Below are 17667 nucleotides of genomic sequence, written 5' to 3'. Positions count from 1 at the left end.
ATAAAGGCAGCAAGAAGTTGGAGTTGGAGCTGGAGGAGCTTCAAGGTCCCTTCCAACACAAAGCTGTGACAGACAAGGGTGTAATAGCAGCCCAAGGAGGCAGAACTGGGTGTGTCAGGGCTGGAGCAGCAACAGCAGGAACATCCTCTGTAACTGAGGAGCATCCTCAAGGGAACAATTTGGGTCAAAATCCAGCAGAACAGGGCTCCCATTGAAGCAATTCTCCTTCCCTGCCCCACAGCTCCCATTCCACACATGGAGGGGGTGGGTAATGAGAGGCAGAAAAAGCTCATCTTTAGTGGCAACAGCATTCAAAGTATTGCTGACCTGAGAGGGAAGTGGCACCTCATGAGGAGTGGTGTGAGACTGGGACCTAAAGAGCTCCAGGAGCATGTGCCACCTTATGCAGAGGTGCCAGACAGGCTCGGGGCACAGTTTTATTGCACAGGGAAGTTCTCCTCATGGATTCTCTCCTTCTCCTGTGGAGCTCACTGGGAATTTCCATACCAAACCCAGCCATGCTGAAAGCACATGCTCACCTCATGTCCAGAGGGGAAAATCGATGCTAAAGCCAACCACACCTCATCCTAAATGTCCAAAGTCAGCTGTGAGCAGGGAGCTGCGCGGGCAGGATCCCTGAACTGATGATCTCCATCATGTCCAGTAGCCACGTCGCTCATTTTATGGAATTCTGCTGGAATTCTGAGCTGTTTGTGCTTTGTGATGCTTACAGGGAGCAAAAAGCTCTATGGAGATGCATTAGGTGGGGAGTCTGTCCTAAGGCACAGCCAGGGTGCACCCGGGAGCCCCTTTCTGCTACCCCCCTGGGTGGGTGATTTGGGGGTGATCACAACCCCCCAGCACAAGCTGGGTGCTCCCATGGAGTGAGACCCCTGCCCAGGGGATGCAGCCATCGGGGGTCCCCGAGGTGTCCCCCCGACAGCCCCCGACCCAGCGGACCGGCAGCAGGCGACAGGGGGCGCCCCACCACCGCTGTTGGCCGTCGGGACCGGGGGGGACCGGCCGCTCCCACCCCGGTTTTGGGGTGTCCCCCCCGTCGGGTCATCCCCATAGCCCTAAATACCGTCAGAGAAGGGCAGGGTGGGAGGGAGGGAGGGAGGCGGGCTGCTGCTGTCGCAAGGCTATCGCGATAGGAGCGTGCCCTCCCGGTTGGAAGCGGGGTTGGCGGTGACTCCTGAGGGTGCTGGAGCCCTGGGAGGGAGCTTTGAGGTGCAATCCTGCTCTGCGGTGGGTTTGGGTTAGGATGTAGGAATTATCGCGAGCCTCCGCGGATGGATGGGGCGGGTTCATCCCCCCCTCGGGAGCGATAAATAAAAAAGATAAATAAGTGGGTGGATGAATGAATGAAAAAAACCCAAACCCGGCGGTTTAGGGGGGGTTAGGAGGTGGGTAGATATAGGTGGGGATCTAGGAAACAGGAGAACCCCAATCCCCCGGGGGGGAGGCAGGGATGCAGCCGGGGAGGCACAGCCCCGGCCCGGGGCGGGTGGAGCAGGAGGAGGAGGAGGAGGAAGAGGAGGAGGTGGTGAAGGTGGAGGAGAGCCCCGGCTCCCTCCCGCAGGGGCAGGAGCCGCGCTCGGTCCCTCTCCGCCGGCCGGACCCCAACGGGAGCCGACGCTGCAGCAGCGCCGATGGGGCGGGCGGCGGAGCCGGGTGGGTTTTGGAGCCGGGTGGGTTTTGCCGTCCGTCCGTCCGTCTGTCTGTCCTGATTTCCTTCCTTCCTTCCTTCTTCCTCTCCTCTCTCCGAGGCTGCCGGTGGCTTTTCGGAGCCTCGTCGCTGCCTCCGACGGTGCCCACCGGGAGCCCGCACTGCCCGGCCCGGCGCCGGGGGAGCCCCCGGGGCCCCCGACGGCGCTTCCCACCGAGCCACCACCCCCGTTCCTCATCCTCCCCGCCCTCCCTGTTTGTTTTAGTTACGAATCTGTTGTAGGTACCTGAGCCGGAGCCCGGGGAAGAGCCAGAGCGGCGGCGGCCGGGCCTGCCGATGGGGCCGAGCCGGGGCACGGCCGGCCGGGCGGCGGCCTGAGCCCGGAGCCGGGACTCCTCCGAGCACCACGGGGAGGAAAGGTACGTGGGGACAGGACGGGGGTGCTGCCGTCGGGGCTGCGGTGTGGGGCTGAGGCAGCGCCCGTAGGGGGTGTTGGGGGGGGGGGTCGGATCCCTTCGGGGCTGCCCGTGGAAAAGGGAGGAGGGGAGGTTGTGGAAATGGGTTCCCACTGGATCCCCCTGCTAACCGGGGGGAAGCCGGGTCCGGGGGGGTCGTCCCGGCGCGGCGGGGTGCGGATAGGTGCGCGGGGGGCCGCGGAGGAGCCTCTCCCGCTTAGGTGTGAGCTGATTATTCAAATGGGCAGCCGAGGACCTGGGGATTGGAGGCTCGCCCGGCCGCTCCGTGCTATATCACTCGGGCACCCACGTCACTGCAGCACTTGTCCTCCTCTTCCTCCTCCTCCTCTTCTTCCTCCCTCCTCCCTCCTCCTCCTCCTCCTCCTCCTCCGGCTCCTCCATCGCCTCCGGGCGACTCTTCGCCGCGAAGCGCAGAGAAAACCCACCCAAGGAGCAGCAGCGATTAAAAACCCAGCGCCAGCGCCGCTCGACACCCCCCCCTTCCTCCCTCCCTCCTCTTCCTCCTCCTCCAGAGGCTCCGTCGGAGGGGAGGGAGGGCTGGACGCGTTTTTTTCCCCCGGTTTTTTTTGGGTTGCTCTCTGTCGTCGTTTGTTGTGGCTGTTAAATTTTAAACTGCCATGCACTCCACTTCCAGTATGCTGGGAGCGGTGAAAATGGAAGGCCATGAGCACACGGACTGGAGCAACTACTACGGGGAGCCCGAGGTGAGCAAAGGGAGACGGGGAATGGAGGGATGCGGGGGGTGTCCTGGGGTCCCCATGGCCGTGCCAGCCCCGGGACACGGTTAACTTCGGCACGGAGGGCTGAGCGGGGTGCGGGCAGGGTGCGGGCAGGGTGCGGGCAGGGCGCAGGCAGGGTGCGGGCTGCAGTTCGCTATTTCCCCCCTCCCGTTCCCGTCCCTCTGCTCCAGGTATTTCTCTCGCTCCCCTTCCCCTTGCTCCGGTCCCACTCCCAAGACGGAGCCGCCGATCCTGCGGCCCCCCCGTCCCGGTTCTGTTTTGGTTTATTTAATATATATTTGCTTTCCATTAACAAGAAAAACACCCCCCCCCCCCCCCCCCCGCACCCCCCCTCCGGGGTTTAACCCTTCCGGCCCCACGGGGCACGGAACCCCGGCTCTGCGGACGCTCTCACCGGCTGGGCTGGGCTGCGGGGTCCCCCCACGGCTCCCCGCGTCCCCGACGGGGCCACCCCGTCCTATCCTCCCCCCCCCCCCCCCAAATCTCCCTCCTCTCTATTCGCTTGCCCCTGCAGAGTTATTCCTCGGTGAGCAACATGAACGCGGGGCTGGGCATGAACAGCATGAACACGTACATGACCATGTCGGCCATGAGCACCACGGCCAACATGACGGCAGCCACCTCTATGAACATGTCCTACGCCAACACGGGCATGAGCCCCTCGCTCACCGGCATGTCCCCGGGCACGGGGGCCATGCCTGGCATGGGCTCAGCCGGTGTGGCAGGGATGGGCACTCACCTGAGCCCCAGCATGAGCCCTATGGGCGGCCAAGCGGGTTCCATGAATGCCCTGGCCCCCTACACCAATATGAACTCCATGAGCCCCATCTACGGGCAGTCCAACCTCAACCGCTCCCGGGACCCCAAGACCTACCGGCGCAGCTACACACACGCCAAGCCGCCCTACTCCTACATCTCCCTCATCACCATGGCCATCCAGCAGTCACCCAACAAGATGCTGACGCTGAGCGAGATCTACCAGTGGATCATGGACCTCTTCCCCTTCTACCGTCAGAACCAGCAGCGCTGGCAGAACAGCATCCGCCACTCGCTGTCCTTCAACGACTGCTTCCTCAAGGTGCCCCGCTCGCCGGACAAGCCGGGGAAAGGCTCCTTTTGGACGCTGCATCCCGATTCGGGCAACATGTTTGAGAACGGCTGCTACCTGCGCCGCCAGAAGCGCTTCAAGTGCGAGAAGCAGCTGGCATCCAAGGACAGCGGTGGGGCGGGCGGTGGGGCGGGCGGTGGGGGCAAGAAGGGGCCCGGGCAGCCCCCAAGCCAGCCCCTAGGGGAAGGCAGCTCCTCGGGGGGCTCCGAGGGCTCTGCCGGTGCTGAGTCCCCGGCCAGCACCTCGCCGTGCCAGGACCACAAGCGAGCCCTGGCTGACTTGAAGGGGACACCGGGGCTGAGCCCCGGGGAACCGGCGTCCTCACCGGCCCAGCACCTCCTGGCCCCCCCGCACGCCGGCCTGCCCCATGACGCCCACCTCAAGCCCGAGCACCACTACGCCTTCAACCACCCCTTCTCCATCAACAACCTGATGTCCTCCTCCGAGCAGCAGCACCACCACCCTCACCACCACCACCACCACCACCACAAAATGGACCTGAAGGCCTACGAGCAGGTGATGCACTACTCGGGCTACGCCTCGCCCATGCCCGGCAGCCTGGCCATGGGGCCCGTAACGAACAAAAACGCCTTAGAGTCCTCCCCTTTAGCCGGAGAGACTTCTTACTACCAAGGTGTGTATTCCCGGCCCATCATGAACTCGTCCTAAAGGGGGCGAGAGGAAAACCCACCCCCCCATTGAGGGGGGCAGCCCCCGGTACCCCCAGACAGCCCCTGGCAGAGCAGTGGACTATGAACGCTCTCGAGCACGGTACATATACATATATATATATATCTATATATATTTTCTTTTTATTTCCTTTTCCGTTGGCTCCAGATGTTTGCATCCATTCGGGAAACAGCAGCCGTGTGTCTCGCAAGCATCTCGGGGGGTCACCCCCCAAAGCCACCCGTGCTGGGGTTGGGCTGCAATTCCCTTGTTTTCCCTTGGTTTTGGTGGGGAGGGACGGGTTGGGGGCGAAGGGATGGGGAAAAGGGGGTTCTATTGGGCTTATTTTATTACTTTTCGTTGTCGTCGTCGCAAGGAGGTATAAATATATCTATTTTTTTGTGTGGAAGTGACGGGGGAGATAAAAAACACAACGAAACACAAGCAAAACGAAACCCTCCTTCAGTGTGAAACTCATGCTAGTTTGGATTCCCAGGACCAAAAGTCTTGTAATATTGTAAAAAGGGGGAAAAGGGGGGTAAGAAAAAGAAAAAAGAGAAAAAAGAGAAAAAAATGTGAAAAATGATAATAATAACAATAAAAAAAGTCAGGATAGATCGTTGTAATTGAAACAAACGCTTGATGTTACCGGGAGAGTAAACTACTTGGATCTGATTAATTTATCGTTTCTGTATGCTTTATTTATGGCTTATAAATGTGTATTCTGGTAGCGACTAGCCAGATTTTCACAGAACTCTATTAAAGTGTTATTGGAGGTTTTTTTCCCCCTGCATCTCTGTTCCGCCGGGATTCAACCGCTTCCTCCTCATCCTCCTCCTCGGCCGGGCCGGGGTCCCACTGCCGCTCCGACGGTGCGGTGCATTCCCGTTCCACTCCCGACGGTTCCCCCTGGAGCAGCGCAATACGGGGAAGGGATGAGAAGCGATCGCGGAGCCACTGACCCCCGTAAAGAGCCCTTCGGCTCCGGGGGGGACCCTAACCCTAACCCTCACCCCAGCGGGGTTGGGAATTGGGGGGACCCCTGGAACGTCCCGAAACCGGGTGGGCAAACCGGGATGCTCTTTATTTCTGTTCGCCTCCCGCTTCTCCCGCACGCCCCATAGACACCCCCGTGTTATTTTCCATGTCTTTGCCCCCTCCCCGCTGCAACCTCCTGCCCGTCCTCCCAACCACTTGTTGTTTTCCCACGCGTTTAGGGCGCTCGTAGACGTTGCTTTGCGGAATAACATTCAAATCCTTCTTAAAATTCCGCATTGTCCACGGGAAGAGAAAAGGGGAGGAAAAAAAAGGGGGTTGGGGGGTGGAAAAATACCCTTCCCAAAAAAAACAAACCAGGGATCCAGCCAGAAATGTGTCCGTCTCTATACGGGAAGGACACACACGTTGTGAACCAAGGCATGCAATGTGTTTCATTAGCACATAAAAGGCTCCCGCAGGGAAGAGCACGGGCACGGGGGTGCTGCCGGTTGGGGCTCCGCGCTCCGCCGCTACCGGACCCGGGATGCTCCACACGCCGTTTCCTCCCAGTTCCCTTTATTTTCCCTTCCTTTTTCCCCTTACTTCTGGCCTGTTTCGTGCTGAAACTCAACGAGGACTTGGGGCAGGAAGGGAATAAAAGGAAATAGCCTCACTCTGAGCGTTATTCCTTCTTCTCCCCAGCCCCTTCCCGGTGTTTCCCCCCTCCTCGCCCGCCCCCAGCCCCGTTGCAACCGCTTCTACTCCCGTCGGTTTAAGCGACCGTGATCTGTGAATAAACAAAGTCAGTAAACAAGAAAGAAAAGGGGGGGGGGGGGAAAGAAAGAAAAGGGGGGGGGGAATCAGGATCCAAATTCCAGGAGGGTAAACTTTCAACACCACGTCATACTTCAGCAAATTTACACAGATATTATATTGCGTCCCTTTCCTTCCTTCCCCCACCCCCCCCGTGCTCCTTTCGAGCCATTGTGCTTAACTGAATTTTATAAAGCTGATCGATATCTTGGTAAAATATTCATTTTTAAACTAGCGGGCAGCGAAATCTTTGCTTTGTGCTAAAGTCAACACCAGCACAGTTTCGGCTCCCATAAATGCCGGGATGCTCCCAGCTCCCGCAGAGCCGGGCCGGCGGCCGGGGCGCAGGTAGGTGACGCCCGTCGTTCCTTCCCTTTCCTCTCCTTCGGGTCCATCCTCCTCCTCCTCCTCTTCCTCCTCCCCTGCTCGTTGGAGCGGCGGCACCGGATGGATCCTCCTCGAGGGTTTTGGGGGGTCCCATCCTCGCCGTCTACCTTCTCCCGGCTGGTTTTCGGGGGGAAAGCGCGGATAGGAGAGACAAGGGGGGGGTCAGGGGCTGTTTGTGCCCTGTTTAACACCAAACCTCGGTGCTACGGGGTGGGAAACCTTGTGGCCGGGTCGGAGCCGTGCGACGGGACACTTGCTTGGTTTAATATTTGTCTTTATTTATTATTATTGCTATTATTATTATTAATTGTATTAATTTAAACATCCACCCCCTTCTACTTCTTCCCTCCGTGGCACTCTATAGTTCCGGCCGTGTGATTCCTCCCTTGTCACCGGCCAAGAACGGGCACCGCCGGCCCGGCCCCGCTTCCTGGCAACAAAACACGGGGAAAACCCTAAATAGATCCTGGATATAAGGAAAAACTCGGGAGTTCCGCCGGGATCCCATTCCCGGACCTCTCCCGCTCCGCACCGGACACAGACACGAGTGGCACGGCCCACGGTGGGAAGGTGCGGGGCGGTGGATCCCGGGTGTAGGGCTCGGGATGGGAGGTCCGGGGGCCGGTCCTAGTGAGGGCCGGAGCGGGTGGGTCCATGTCCGTGTCCCCGTCCCCGCTCCGCATTGACGGGTCACATCCAGCGGGTAAGAGCCGCTCGGCATCTAATGGGCTCTCAATAATTCATAACAGCCCGGCCGGCTCGTAATGCATCTCTGCGTGCTCGCCAATTACTTGTCATTAAAGGCCTGTCGCCCCTGCAGGGAGGGGGACGCGAGTGGGATGAAGGGCCCGCTCCTTGCGGCCACCTCGGAGCATCCCTCCGGGAGCAGCAGAACCACAGCCCTGTACCCCGCACCGGGGCCGGGCAGTGTCCCCCGCTCCCTGCAGGGGAATGGGGGGGTCACTGCTTTTTGCTCGCTATCCCCCCGCTATTTTCCATCCTATCTCTGCAGCCGTGTACCCCCAGCTCCTTTAGCTCACCCCCCTGCCCGACTCTCATTTCTCCCGTTAACAACGGGGCTGAGCTCTCCGCTCCTTTTCGGTCGTTAATTCCCCCCAAATCCAGCTTTATTTTGCAGGGGGACCCAGCGCAGCAGTGGCGTTGGTGAGGGTTGAGCTAGATTGGGCCGGGGAGGGGTGAAGCGGTCTGAGCCCCCCGATCAGCACCTATCCATCCTTCACTCATATCTATGCATTTATATATATAAATACATATATATGTGGGCTTTATTATTATTTTCCTGACTTCCCACTCACCGAGAGGTAGGAAACACTCTTATTTAATTGCTCGGCCCCCCAGTGTCACGCAGCGATGACCATGGAAGCACAAAGAAGGTGGCACAGCTCGGGTGGGGAGGGTTAAGAAGAGCTCCCTGCCCGCTCCCAAACCTGCCCCTCGGAGGGATAAATACGGGATAAGTGCGGGATAACTCGCCGCTGCCTGCCCTGCCCATGGATTGTAGGCGAAAAGTGCGTTTATTGATGATCTTTTAAAACCCAACTCAACCCGGGACCGGACAACTCGGGGGTGAGATGAGTCTAATTATTGCTGGTTCTAAAAAGAGCTGGAACACCCAAGTAGGGCTTAACTCGTCTCCTGGGAAACTGATGGAGACCTATTTTACAAGCTGTAATTCTGCTTTAGACTATTGCAGGCTAAAGGCAGTTCACACTGTCCTCTTTCTTCTAGAAATAGTCCTAATCCTGTATTTCGGCCGGGTAAAGTCCGCTTCTGCTCCGCACTAGATTAATCCAGAAACCACATAAAACCAGGTAGGGAAGAGGATGGAAAAGGGGTAATAGGAAAAAAATAACCCCAAACCCATTCGGAGTTTGTTCCCTCCGCCCTGTCTAACCTTCAGAAGAGTAAATATTAAAGGATGATGCAGAATCTGCCGCTTCCTTATTTAAGGGGCAGCTTCTTGGCCAGCGGAGCTAAACCCGGTCTGCGGGGCCGCTTTAGGGAGGAGAAGGATTTCGGGGTTCTTTTATTTCATTCTCTCTCGTTGCCGTAGTTTTTCAGGCTCAGGCGAGCGAAATATTCCTCCTTTCCCGATGGATTCGGGGCTGGAGCAGGGAATTTGGTAGGTGGTTATTTTTATTGGGGAAAAATAGAAAAGAAAGCAAAGCAAAATAAATCAAAGCAAAACAAAAGCCAAAAAGAAAAAGTAAAACAAACCAAAGCGAATTTAAACAAAACAAGAACAAAAAGGGGAAATAAAGGGGAAGGAAAATAAAACCCAAACGAACTCGCTTGCAGCCACCTTCGGGCATCGCGATCCGTTTTCCCCCATTCACGGAGCGCTTGTGCCTAGGGTCGGGCACAGGCGCTGCAGATCCCCCCCGGTAACCCCGGGATCCGGCTCTAAACCACTGGGCAGGGTTGTTTTTTGCCGGTCGGATACCGATCCCCTCAAGCCCGAGCCCAGGGAAGGGGGAGATGCCCCAGAGGGTGCGAACGGGGTCCGAGGGATGGGAAACGCTGCATCGAGCCCCGATGTCGTTTCGGGCGGGTCAAGGGATGGAGAGATGGAGGGATGCAGGGATGGAGTGAGTGATGGAGAGATGGATGCAGGGATGGAGGGAGTGATGGAGAGATGGATGCAGGGATGGAGGGAGTGATAGAGGATGCAGGGATGGAAGGATGCAGGGATAGATGTAGGAATGGGTGGAGGGAAGGATGCAAGGATGGATGCAGGAATGAATGGAGAGATGCAGAAACGCAAAGGTGAATGGAGGGATAGATGAAGGGATAGAGGGATGGAAGGATAGAAGGATAGATGGAGGGACAGAGGGATGCAGGGATGGATGTAGGATGGGTGGATGGATGGATGGATGGATGGATGAATGTATGGATGGATGGATGGATGGAGGTTTAACGGAAGAAGGATGGAAAGACGGACAGGGTCTGCCTCCCCAGGCCGCATTGCTCTCGGTGGGGAGAGTTGCTTGGGGGGGTTTGCAGCAACACAGGAAGAGCTCAGGAACGAACCGGGCCACAAACGGGCCGGGATTGCGGTGGGAAGCAGGGGCTGTGCTGCGGAGGGGGGGCCGGGGGGGGCCGGGTCTGTTTGCGGGGCAGCCACGCGTGAAATTGTGTGTAAAAAAATCATAAAAAGGGGAAAAAAAAAACTTCATAAAACCTGCACACGGCCCCGAGGCAGCTGCGGGGGGGGGGGGGGGGGGTTGGGGAGTGGGGGGGGGGGGGGGGGGGGGGGGGGGGGGGGGGGGGGGGGGGCTCCGGTCCCCTCATTCCCGTGTCCGAAGGGGTTTGTGGTTCCACACGCGTGAGCAGGGCCACGTCCGTGCATCCCACCACGGCCCCCGCGCTCTCTCGTTTCATTGCTCTGCCTTCCCTTTCCTTTCCCCCTTTCTTGCCACTTTTCCCGTTTCTCCATTTCTTTATTTTCTCTTCCTTTTCTTTTCGTTTCTTTCGCTTTCTTTTATTTTTCTTTTTCCTTTCTTTCCTTTGAATTTTCTTCCCCCTTTTTTCCCATTCATTTTCCTTCCTTTGCCTTTCTTCCCCTTTTCAGTTTCTTTCCCTTTTCCCTTTCTTTCAGTTTTTCATTTTCTTTCAATTTCTTTCGTTTTTCTCATCCTTTCCCCTATTTTTCTCCCTTTTTCGTTTATTCCCTTCCCCAGCTTTTTTTATTTTCCCCCTCTTTCCCTTTTCCCCTTTTCTTTTCCTTTCCCTCTTTCTTTCAGCTCCTTTCGCTTTTATCTTCTTTCCCTTTCTCTAATCTTTCCCTTTCCATAGTTTCTTCCCTTTTTTTCTTTTATCCAATTTCTTTCCCTTTTTCTTTTATTTACCTTTTCCCCCTTTCTTTTTCCTGTTCTTTTTTTACTTCTCCCCCTTTTCTCCCATTCTTTCCTTTTCCACTCCCTTCTTTCGTTTCCCCCTTTCTTTCATCCCATTCCATTCCTTTCCCTTCCCCCATTTATTTCTTTTTCTCTCGCTTTTCTCGTTCTTTCCCTTTTTCTCAGTTTCTGTCGCTTTCCCCCCATGATGCTCACACCTCACATTCCACCTTTTCCCACTCTACCCTTTCCCACCTCCCAGAGCCCCTTTCCAGGGGAGAGGAGTCGTTTCCCTGGCAGGGCACAGCGCAGCCAGGTGAGGCAGCCCCGATGCCACTCGGATGGGCACCGGGGGAGCACTACAGCAGCGGGTCCCTCCTCCTGCTCCCCACTGGCCACGGGCTCCTCGTTTTAACAAACCAAGGGGCAGGAGAGCCCCTGACACATCACTCGCTGCAGGTAACACGGGTTTCTGCAGCAGGGAGAGCTCTACCTGCCCAAACTGCCCACCACCAATGCCAGCGTGTAAGGCCAGAGTAAGGTGCTCTCCCTATGGCTTCCTGCTGGTTTTGCCTCACACCAGCCGTAAAAAGAATGATCCTCATCTCTCCATGGCTGGAAAACAGCTTCAAACAGCACAGGAGAGTGGAATGCGGTGATTTTACTTCCTACCCTGTATTGAAAGCATCGAGATTGAAGGGTTTTGGAGACCCTGACATGTTTCCTGTATCACTGTCAGCAGCGGGGCTTCACCGTTTGCCTGCGCTTACCCCCATTTGTTGTGATAATGGCACAAGGAATCAGTGTCGGGGGGAGCAAAGTTCTGGGCTCCACCGAGCGTGCTGCTGCCGTGTACAGATCCCTTATTAAAGCCACAGATTCCCATCTCCGATTGCCTCTTTGTGTCTGTACTTGTGTGTGATACCTGTGTCATGCTCCAGCAATTCCTGATGGGGATGGGGAGAAGAATTATCCCAGCCTGAGACGATGCTCTGCTGGGATGGAGGCTTTTAGGCTCCAAGGAAGTGAGAGGGGGGAAGCATAAATCATAACAGCACCTTGAGTTGAGGTGCTAATGGATTTGTGGGGCTCTTTGGGGGTTGCATGTTGGTGCTGTGCTAAAAGAGAGCTCAGGAAGGGCTTTGGAGGGGAAAACAACCATAAAATACCCCCAAAATGATGATTAACCCCGTTCCTATGCCAAAGCTTTTCTACTATGCCCCACCACGGAGCTCCCCCCTGTTCCTCTGCACCCCTCATTGTACTCAATGTATTTCTATCCCCGGTGGCCAGCAAACGGGTGTCTCATGGGAAGGGATGGATGTATGGATGCGTGATCCTGGTGCATCCCCTCTGAGCTGACAGGCTGGGAGATGGGGACACAAGGCCAATGGCCCCGGGGGGATGCAGTGGGACGGGGGCAGAAGGTGGGTTTAATTTCAGGAGGGGTTGCCAGGACTTTCTGTCACCCCTGGGCCCAATCTGAGGCATCATTTGCAAACTAATAAAATGGCTGCAGATGTTGAGCCAACAGCAGAGCGTGTTCCTTGGGAGCATCCTGACAAACTCAGCTTGGGAAGTCATCAGCGTGCCCTGGTTTTCCCTTTGTTTCATCCCCTTTCCCTCCTCCCCAGTTGCTTCCCTCTTATCTGGATTTTTAGGGGCACAAAAAGGCTGGAAAGGACCTTTTGCAAGCAAAGGTAAATACCTGATGTGTGACCTGGAGGAAAGCCCATATCCAGCCCCACAGTGCATCTGCCAGAGCCAGGAGGTGTGGAGAGACCCTCAACCCCACAGGAGGCAGGTGCTTCCCTGGCTGTGGGGCTGTGGAGTGCTCGAGGATGCGAGGAGGAGGAGGAGGGATGCATCAGGCAGGAAAGGAGCTGGGTTTCAGCAGCATAAGAACCCTCTGTGCCCAGGAGGGGGTTGTATCAGCTGAAGAGCCTCTTAACCTTCTCTATATCCTGTTACTAAAGGGGAAGAAAGGAGTCAAGAGGAGTTCCTGCCTCTTCACCTAACCATAAGAGAGGATGCTATTCCCCAGCTCTCCAAGGTGTTGGGATCCATTAAACCCGATGAGCTTTGTCGTGGCCAAAAGCCAAGCACCAGCCAGGTCCTGGGAGAGGGGAGGAGGATGGATGGGTGAAAAGAGAAGACATCCAAGCTGTGGTGACAGGACAGGGAACTTGCTCCAGGCTGGTGAGGCTCTGGATTATACCAGTGCATGGTAGGTATTTTATCTGCTGCTTTCACTGGGATGCTGAGGCTGCTGGAGCCAAATCTGTGCTCACTGATGCAGCTGAAAGAGATTTGGGAGCATTTTCCTTGTTCTGTGCTATGTCCTCAGCTCCCACATTCCCAAAATGCTACTCTGGTTTCCACATTAACCCAGTTTAGTAGAGCTGATCCCCATCCGACAGCAATGCTCTTCCCTGAGATGAAACTGGGGATATTTTGGGTCAGGGATGGCTGCTGCTGGGACAAGACAAGGGCAAGGCATCTATGTGTCAGCAGCTGATGTGATAGGATGGTACCTCGGTTTGCAGGCAAGGCAGGAGGAATGAGCAAGGGGCTGAGACATGACAGGGTTTGGGATGCAGCAGGGTTTGGGATGCAGAAGGGTTTAGGATGCAGAAGGGTTTAGGATGCAGTGTGGTTTAGGGTGCTGGAGGGTTTGGGGTTTCAGGGTCCCCCTCCCCTGTCTCTGATCATCCTCCCCATGCTGCAAAGGGCTGGGAGCCTGCATGGGCTCTGCCTGCAGTGAGGATGCTCCGGGTTGTGCTGCCCCGGAGCCAGGCAGGGTCCAGCAATGGGTCCTGCTCCCATAGGGAGCAAAGGCAGAGCTGACATATTTCCCTGAGTTACTTATTAACCACTGTTCATTTGACAGGATCAATATTTCAAGCGAGGGAGTAAACACTTAAGAAGCACCACTCTGCCCAGCTCTCCTTCCCCTGCAAAATGATTTATTCCCTATAACACATCTGCCTGGGAAGGAGGCAGCACCCGGAGCCGGCGGCTTTTATCCGTGGGATATGCAAAGCACATTTATTTCTTCTTTTATCTCTCATATTGCATGTTGATCCCATACATATAGATTGATTTTGTTCAGGTAGATAATGAAAAGTCAAGTGGAAAATTTACACAAAGGCACTCAGGATCTCCACTTCCTATTGGTATATAAATTGGTTTATTACTTCATTCCCTTAAACAGGGACTTTCACACTGGGGAACCCTCTAGAATGTATCGTGTTTAAACACAAACCCATTTACCTTGCATGTGCTTTTCCCCCCCCCCCCCCACCACTAATTTTCTCGCTGCTTTGGTTAATTACCAAAGATATTTGTGGTTAAACAAGGGCTCGCTCCTTCTCCATCCATCCATCCATCCATCCATCCCTCTGTCCATCCATCCTCCTCCTCTCCTTCCCGTCCCCCTAAAACTCCTGTCGGGAGGATTCCAAGCCTCAGGCTGACATGTTGAACACTGGGGGCTGACAATACCTCGGGAGCTGTTGGTAATTCCCTATAAGCAGCTTTCATTTCGCCACCCTCACCCTGCGTCAGGCTCCGCAGCGGTGGTTAATAGAGGGCACTGGATGTGAGAGCACAGCTTGGAACAAAACCCCCCCAAAAACCTAAAGGAAACATTATTAATAAACATCTTCTGGACATTTGGTGGCGGGTATAGGCTGCTCCAGCTTAAAGCAATTAATTCAGGATACTGACATAAACTCTCCAGCTCTTTGACAGCTTGGAGCTGAAATAAAAATGCTAGTTCTCCAGGGAAAAGGAGAGGATAGTTGGCTCTTTTCTGGACTGTTTGCTTATAGGCCCAGAGAGCAATCTTCCTCGCAGAATGAAATGCAAGGACACAAACAATGTACCAGGGAGAGAATAGGAGATGGGAATGAACAGTTTGAACTATTTGCTCAGCAGAAGGGCAGCCACAATGCTCGGCCAATGGCTTTCCCATGCATCAACCCGGCTTCTTAGCCCCTTTTGTTGTTCAGCCTCGTCCTCCAGCCAGATAAGAGCACAGCTGCGGCGGCACGGCTAAGTCAGGCCTTTGACTTATTCACCCAAATCTCATCTCCCCTTTACTGTATGTCCCCCTGTGGGACACCCTCTTTGGTGGGTCTCCCTTCTCCCATCAGGTCACAGCAGGATGGATGCAAACCCAAGGCAGCAGTGCCATCCTCCTGCCATCACACACATGCAAGCACGTCTTTGGTCACAGCAAGCTGCCCCAGCTGCAGAAGCTCTAAAGATAAAGGATGCAGCCATCAGGAGCTGGAGGTTCAGAGCTGCAACATGCAGCATTTTCCATCCCTTGAAGGCTCTGAGTGGTTTACAAACACGAGCACATATCATCCTCACAGTGCAGTGGTGGGATCTATCTCCTACCACTTGCATATGAGCAGCCACCTCCATCCTTTCCCTTCCCTCCCCACACCCTGTGCTGTCCATGAACATCACCCTCCCTCCTCTAATCCACCCCGGGCACCACTTGCTTTGCTGTAACACTGCCAAGCTGGATGATGCTGTAACCAAACCAGCAAGGTCGGACACCGCAGCACTGATGCCGATGGGGATGCTGCTGCTATATTTGCTCTTTGTCCTACCCTGTGCTGTTGGCTTTGGGAGCTGGGCTGTGCCTCAGCATCCTCTGTGAGGAGGTTTATTTAGCTTGAAAGGGTTTTATGAGGTGAAAAGGCAAAATGCCGAGGACTAAAGAAAACGCTGAGCTCGGAGGCGGTGTTTGTAGGAGCACACCTGCAGGAAACACCGGTTTAAACACTGCTGCTGTCACCGAAAGCAGAGGAACCGGCAGGGCCTTTGCTGTTTTGTTGTCTTTTTTCCCCCCTTCTGCCCTGGTGGGTGGTCAGGAGGATGGGCTGAAAAGCAGGAGGGCTCCTATTGTCTCTGTGCTGCTTTAAGAGCTGACCCCACGTGTCCCTGAAGCTGCTGAGCACCTGGCTGTGCCCTGAGCACAGGGATGCTGCAGCACACAGGGAGCCCTGCTGTGATGGCACAGACCCATGTGAGCAAATGGGAACCATGCGGAGGTGCCTGGCCATGTAATCCCTGAGAAAAGAGCTTTTATGGCTTCTTTATGGCAGTATCTTTATGTCCAAACAGTATCTTATGGGATACTCTTATTTAATTGCATTTGCATTTCAACCTGCTCTAGTGGAAGGTGGCCCTGCCTGTGAAAGGGGATTTGACCTGGATGAGCTTTAAGGTCCCTTCCCACCCAAACCATTCCATGATCCATAGAATATCTCCAGTTGGAAAGGACTCATAAGGACTATCCAATATAATTGTCATTCCATAGGCACAGTGTTAAAGGAAAACTGATACTGGTATTCATTTTAGGGTTGACCATTTCACCATCACCTTGAGCCTTGTGCCTGTCAACTACAAAACAACCCCTAAACCTCTAAAATGGGACCAAACTGCCAAACCCAAGCCCAAGATGCAGGTTGAAGGAGGGGATCCTGCCCCTCTGCTCTGCTCTGGTCAGACCCCACTTGCAGCCCTGTGTGCAGTGCTGGGGTCTGGAACATAAGGACATGGAGCTGTTGGAACAAGTCCAGAGGAGGCCACGAGGATGCTCAGGGGCTGCAGCACCTCCTGTATGGAGCCAGGCTGAGAACATTGGGGCTGTTCAGCCTGGAGAAGCTGCATGGAGACCTCAGAGCAGCTTCCAGTGTCTGAAGGGGCTACAGGGATGCTGGAGAGGGACTGTTCATTAGGGACTGTAGTGACAGGACAAGGGGTGATGGGTTCAGACTGAAACAGGGGAAGTTCAGGTTGGAGCTAAGGCAGAAGCTGTTCCCTGTGAGGGTGCTGAGGCGCTGGCACAGGGTGCCCAGAGAAGCTGTGGCTGCCCCATCCCTGGCAGTGCTCAAGGCCAGGTTGGACACAGGGGCTTGGAGCAGCTGCTCCAGTGGAAGGGGTCCCTGCCTGTGGCAGGGGTTGGAGCTGGAGGAGCTTTGAGGTCCCTTCAACCCAAACCATTCCATGGTCTGAAGGGTGAGGAACAAACCCAGAGGCTCAGCCCTCCAATCAGCCAAGCAGAGTAATCCCAGTGGATCACCCAGCTCGGGGCATCAATCTGCTCCCGGCCCAGATGGGTTAATTAATGAGACATTAAAGAGGCGGAATGACACTTCCCACCACTCACTTAGGGTGCTAATTTCCAGACCACTCCGCCATAGACAAAGAGAAGGCGCAGTTAGTGCAGAGTAATTTGTGCTCTGTTCCCGGCGAATGAATTTAGGGGAGCAAATATAGTTATGCAGGATTTAAATTAAAGTTGACACTAATGTAAATACAGCAATGCAACTGCATGTTGGAGAAGTGTGATGAGGCTGTGCTTTTAATCAGCTCCTTTTAACTCAGGTGGCATTTTAAATCCTTGCCATTTAAATTGGATAAAAGCCATAAGCTGGGAGAAGGAGCAACAGAAAGTCTGTGGGATCGGCTGCGCAGTGGGGATTGGATCTGCCCCAGCTCCTTCCTAAGGGATGCTCTGGGTGCAGGAGGGGTACCTGGGCTTGAGGGAGTTGTGCAGCTGCATGGAGGTGAGGGCAGAGCAGGGTAGTGACTAAAAACCCCATGCTTGGCTCAGGGGGCTCCTCACCTGGGGAGGGACAGGGAGAGCATCCCCATGGCCCATCTGGAGACTTCCCAACCTGGCCAGACCCTGCTCTGAAACACAGGATCTCTCTGAGCCTCCTGCATCCCTTGCATTGACATTCCATGGAAGCACAGGCACTTCACACACAGGTTATCCAAAACATGACATAAACCCGACCAGCAAACCCCAGAGCATCTCTAACCCTTCTGCACCCCTTGCATTGACATTCCATGGCACACAGGTCTGTGCCCAGATCATCCCAAATATGACTTAGACCCAATCAGTAAACCCCAGAGCATCTCTAACCCTCCTAAACCCCTCACC

The 17667-nt window shown here is 55.2% G+C and overlaps 1 protein-coding gene across 1 annotated transcript; it reads left to right on the top strand.

Moving 5' to 3' along the window:
• Window positions 1-2762: 2762 nt before the first annotated feature.
• FOXA2 (forkhead box A2) lies at window positions 2763-4662 on the top strand. The gene is made up of 2 exons (XM_034061011.1): window positions 2763-2849; window positions 3400-4662. The coding sequence occupies exons 1-2, from the start codon at window positions 2763-2765 to the stop codon at window positions 4660-4662; spliced, it is 1350 nt and encodes a 449-aa protein (XP_033916902.1).
• Window positions 4663-17667: the final 13005 nt, after the last annotated feature.

The sequence above is a fragment of the Melopsittacus undulatus genome, chromosome 3, assembly GCF_012275295.1.
Source record: "Melopsittacus undulatus isolate bMelUnd1 chromosome 3, bMelUnd1.mat.Z, whole genome shotgun sequence".
Taxonomy (NCBI): domain Eukaryota; kingdom Metazoa; phylum Chordata; class Aves; order Psittaciformes; family Psittaculidae; genus Melopsittacus; species Melopsittacus undulatus.
Note: the sequence above shows the minus strand (reverse complement) of the source record. Positions and strands in the feature narration are given on the sequence as shown.

Bases quoted from the DNA above. Each gene is read 5' to 3' on its own strand.
- FOXA2 (XM_034061011.1), top strand. From the start codon at position 2,763: ATGCACTCCACTTCCAGTATGCTGGGAGCGGTGAAAATGGAAGGCCAT. The intron at 2,850-3,399 runs GTGAGCAAAGGG...TTGCCCCTGCAG, and splicing joins ACTACTACGGGGAGCCCGAG to AGTTATTCCTCGGTGAGCAA.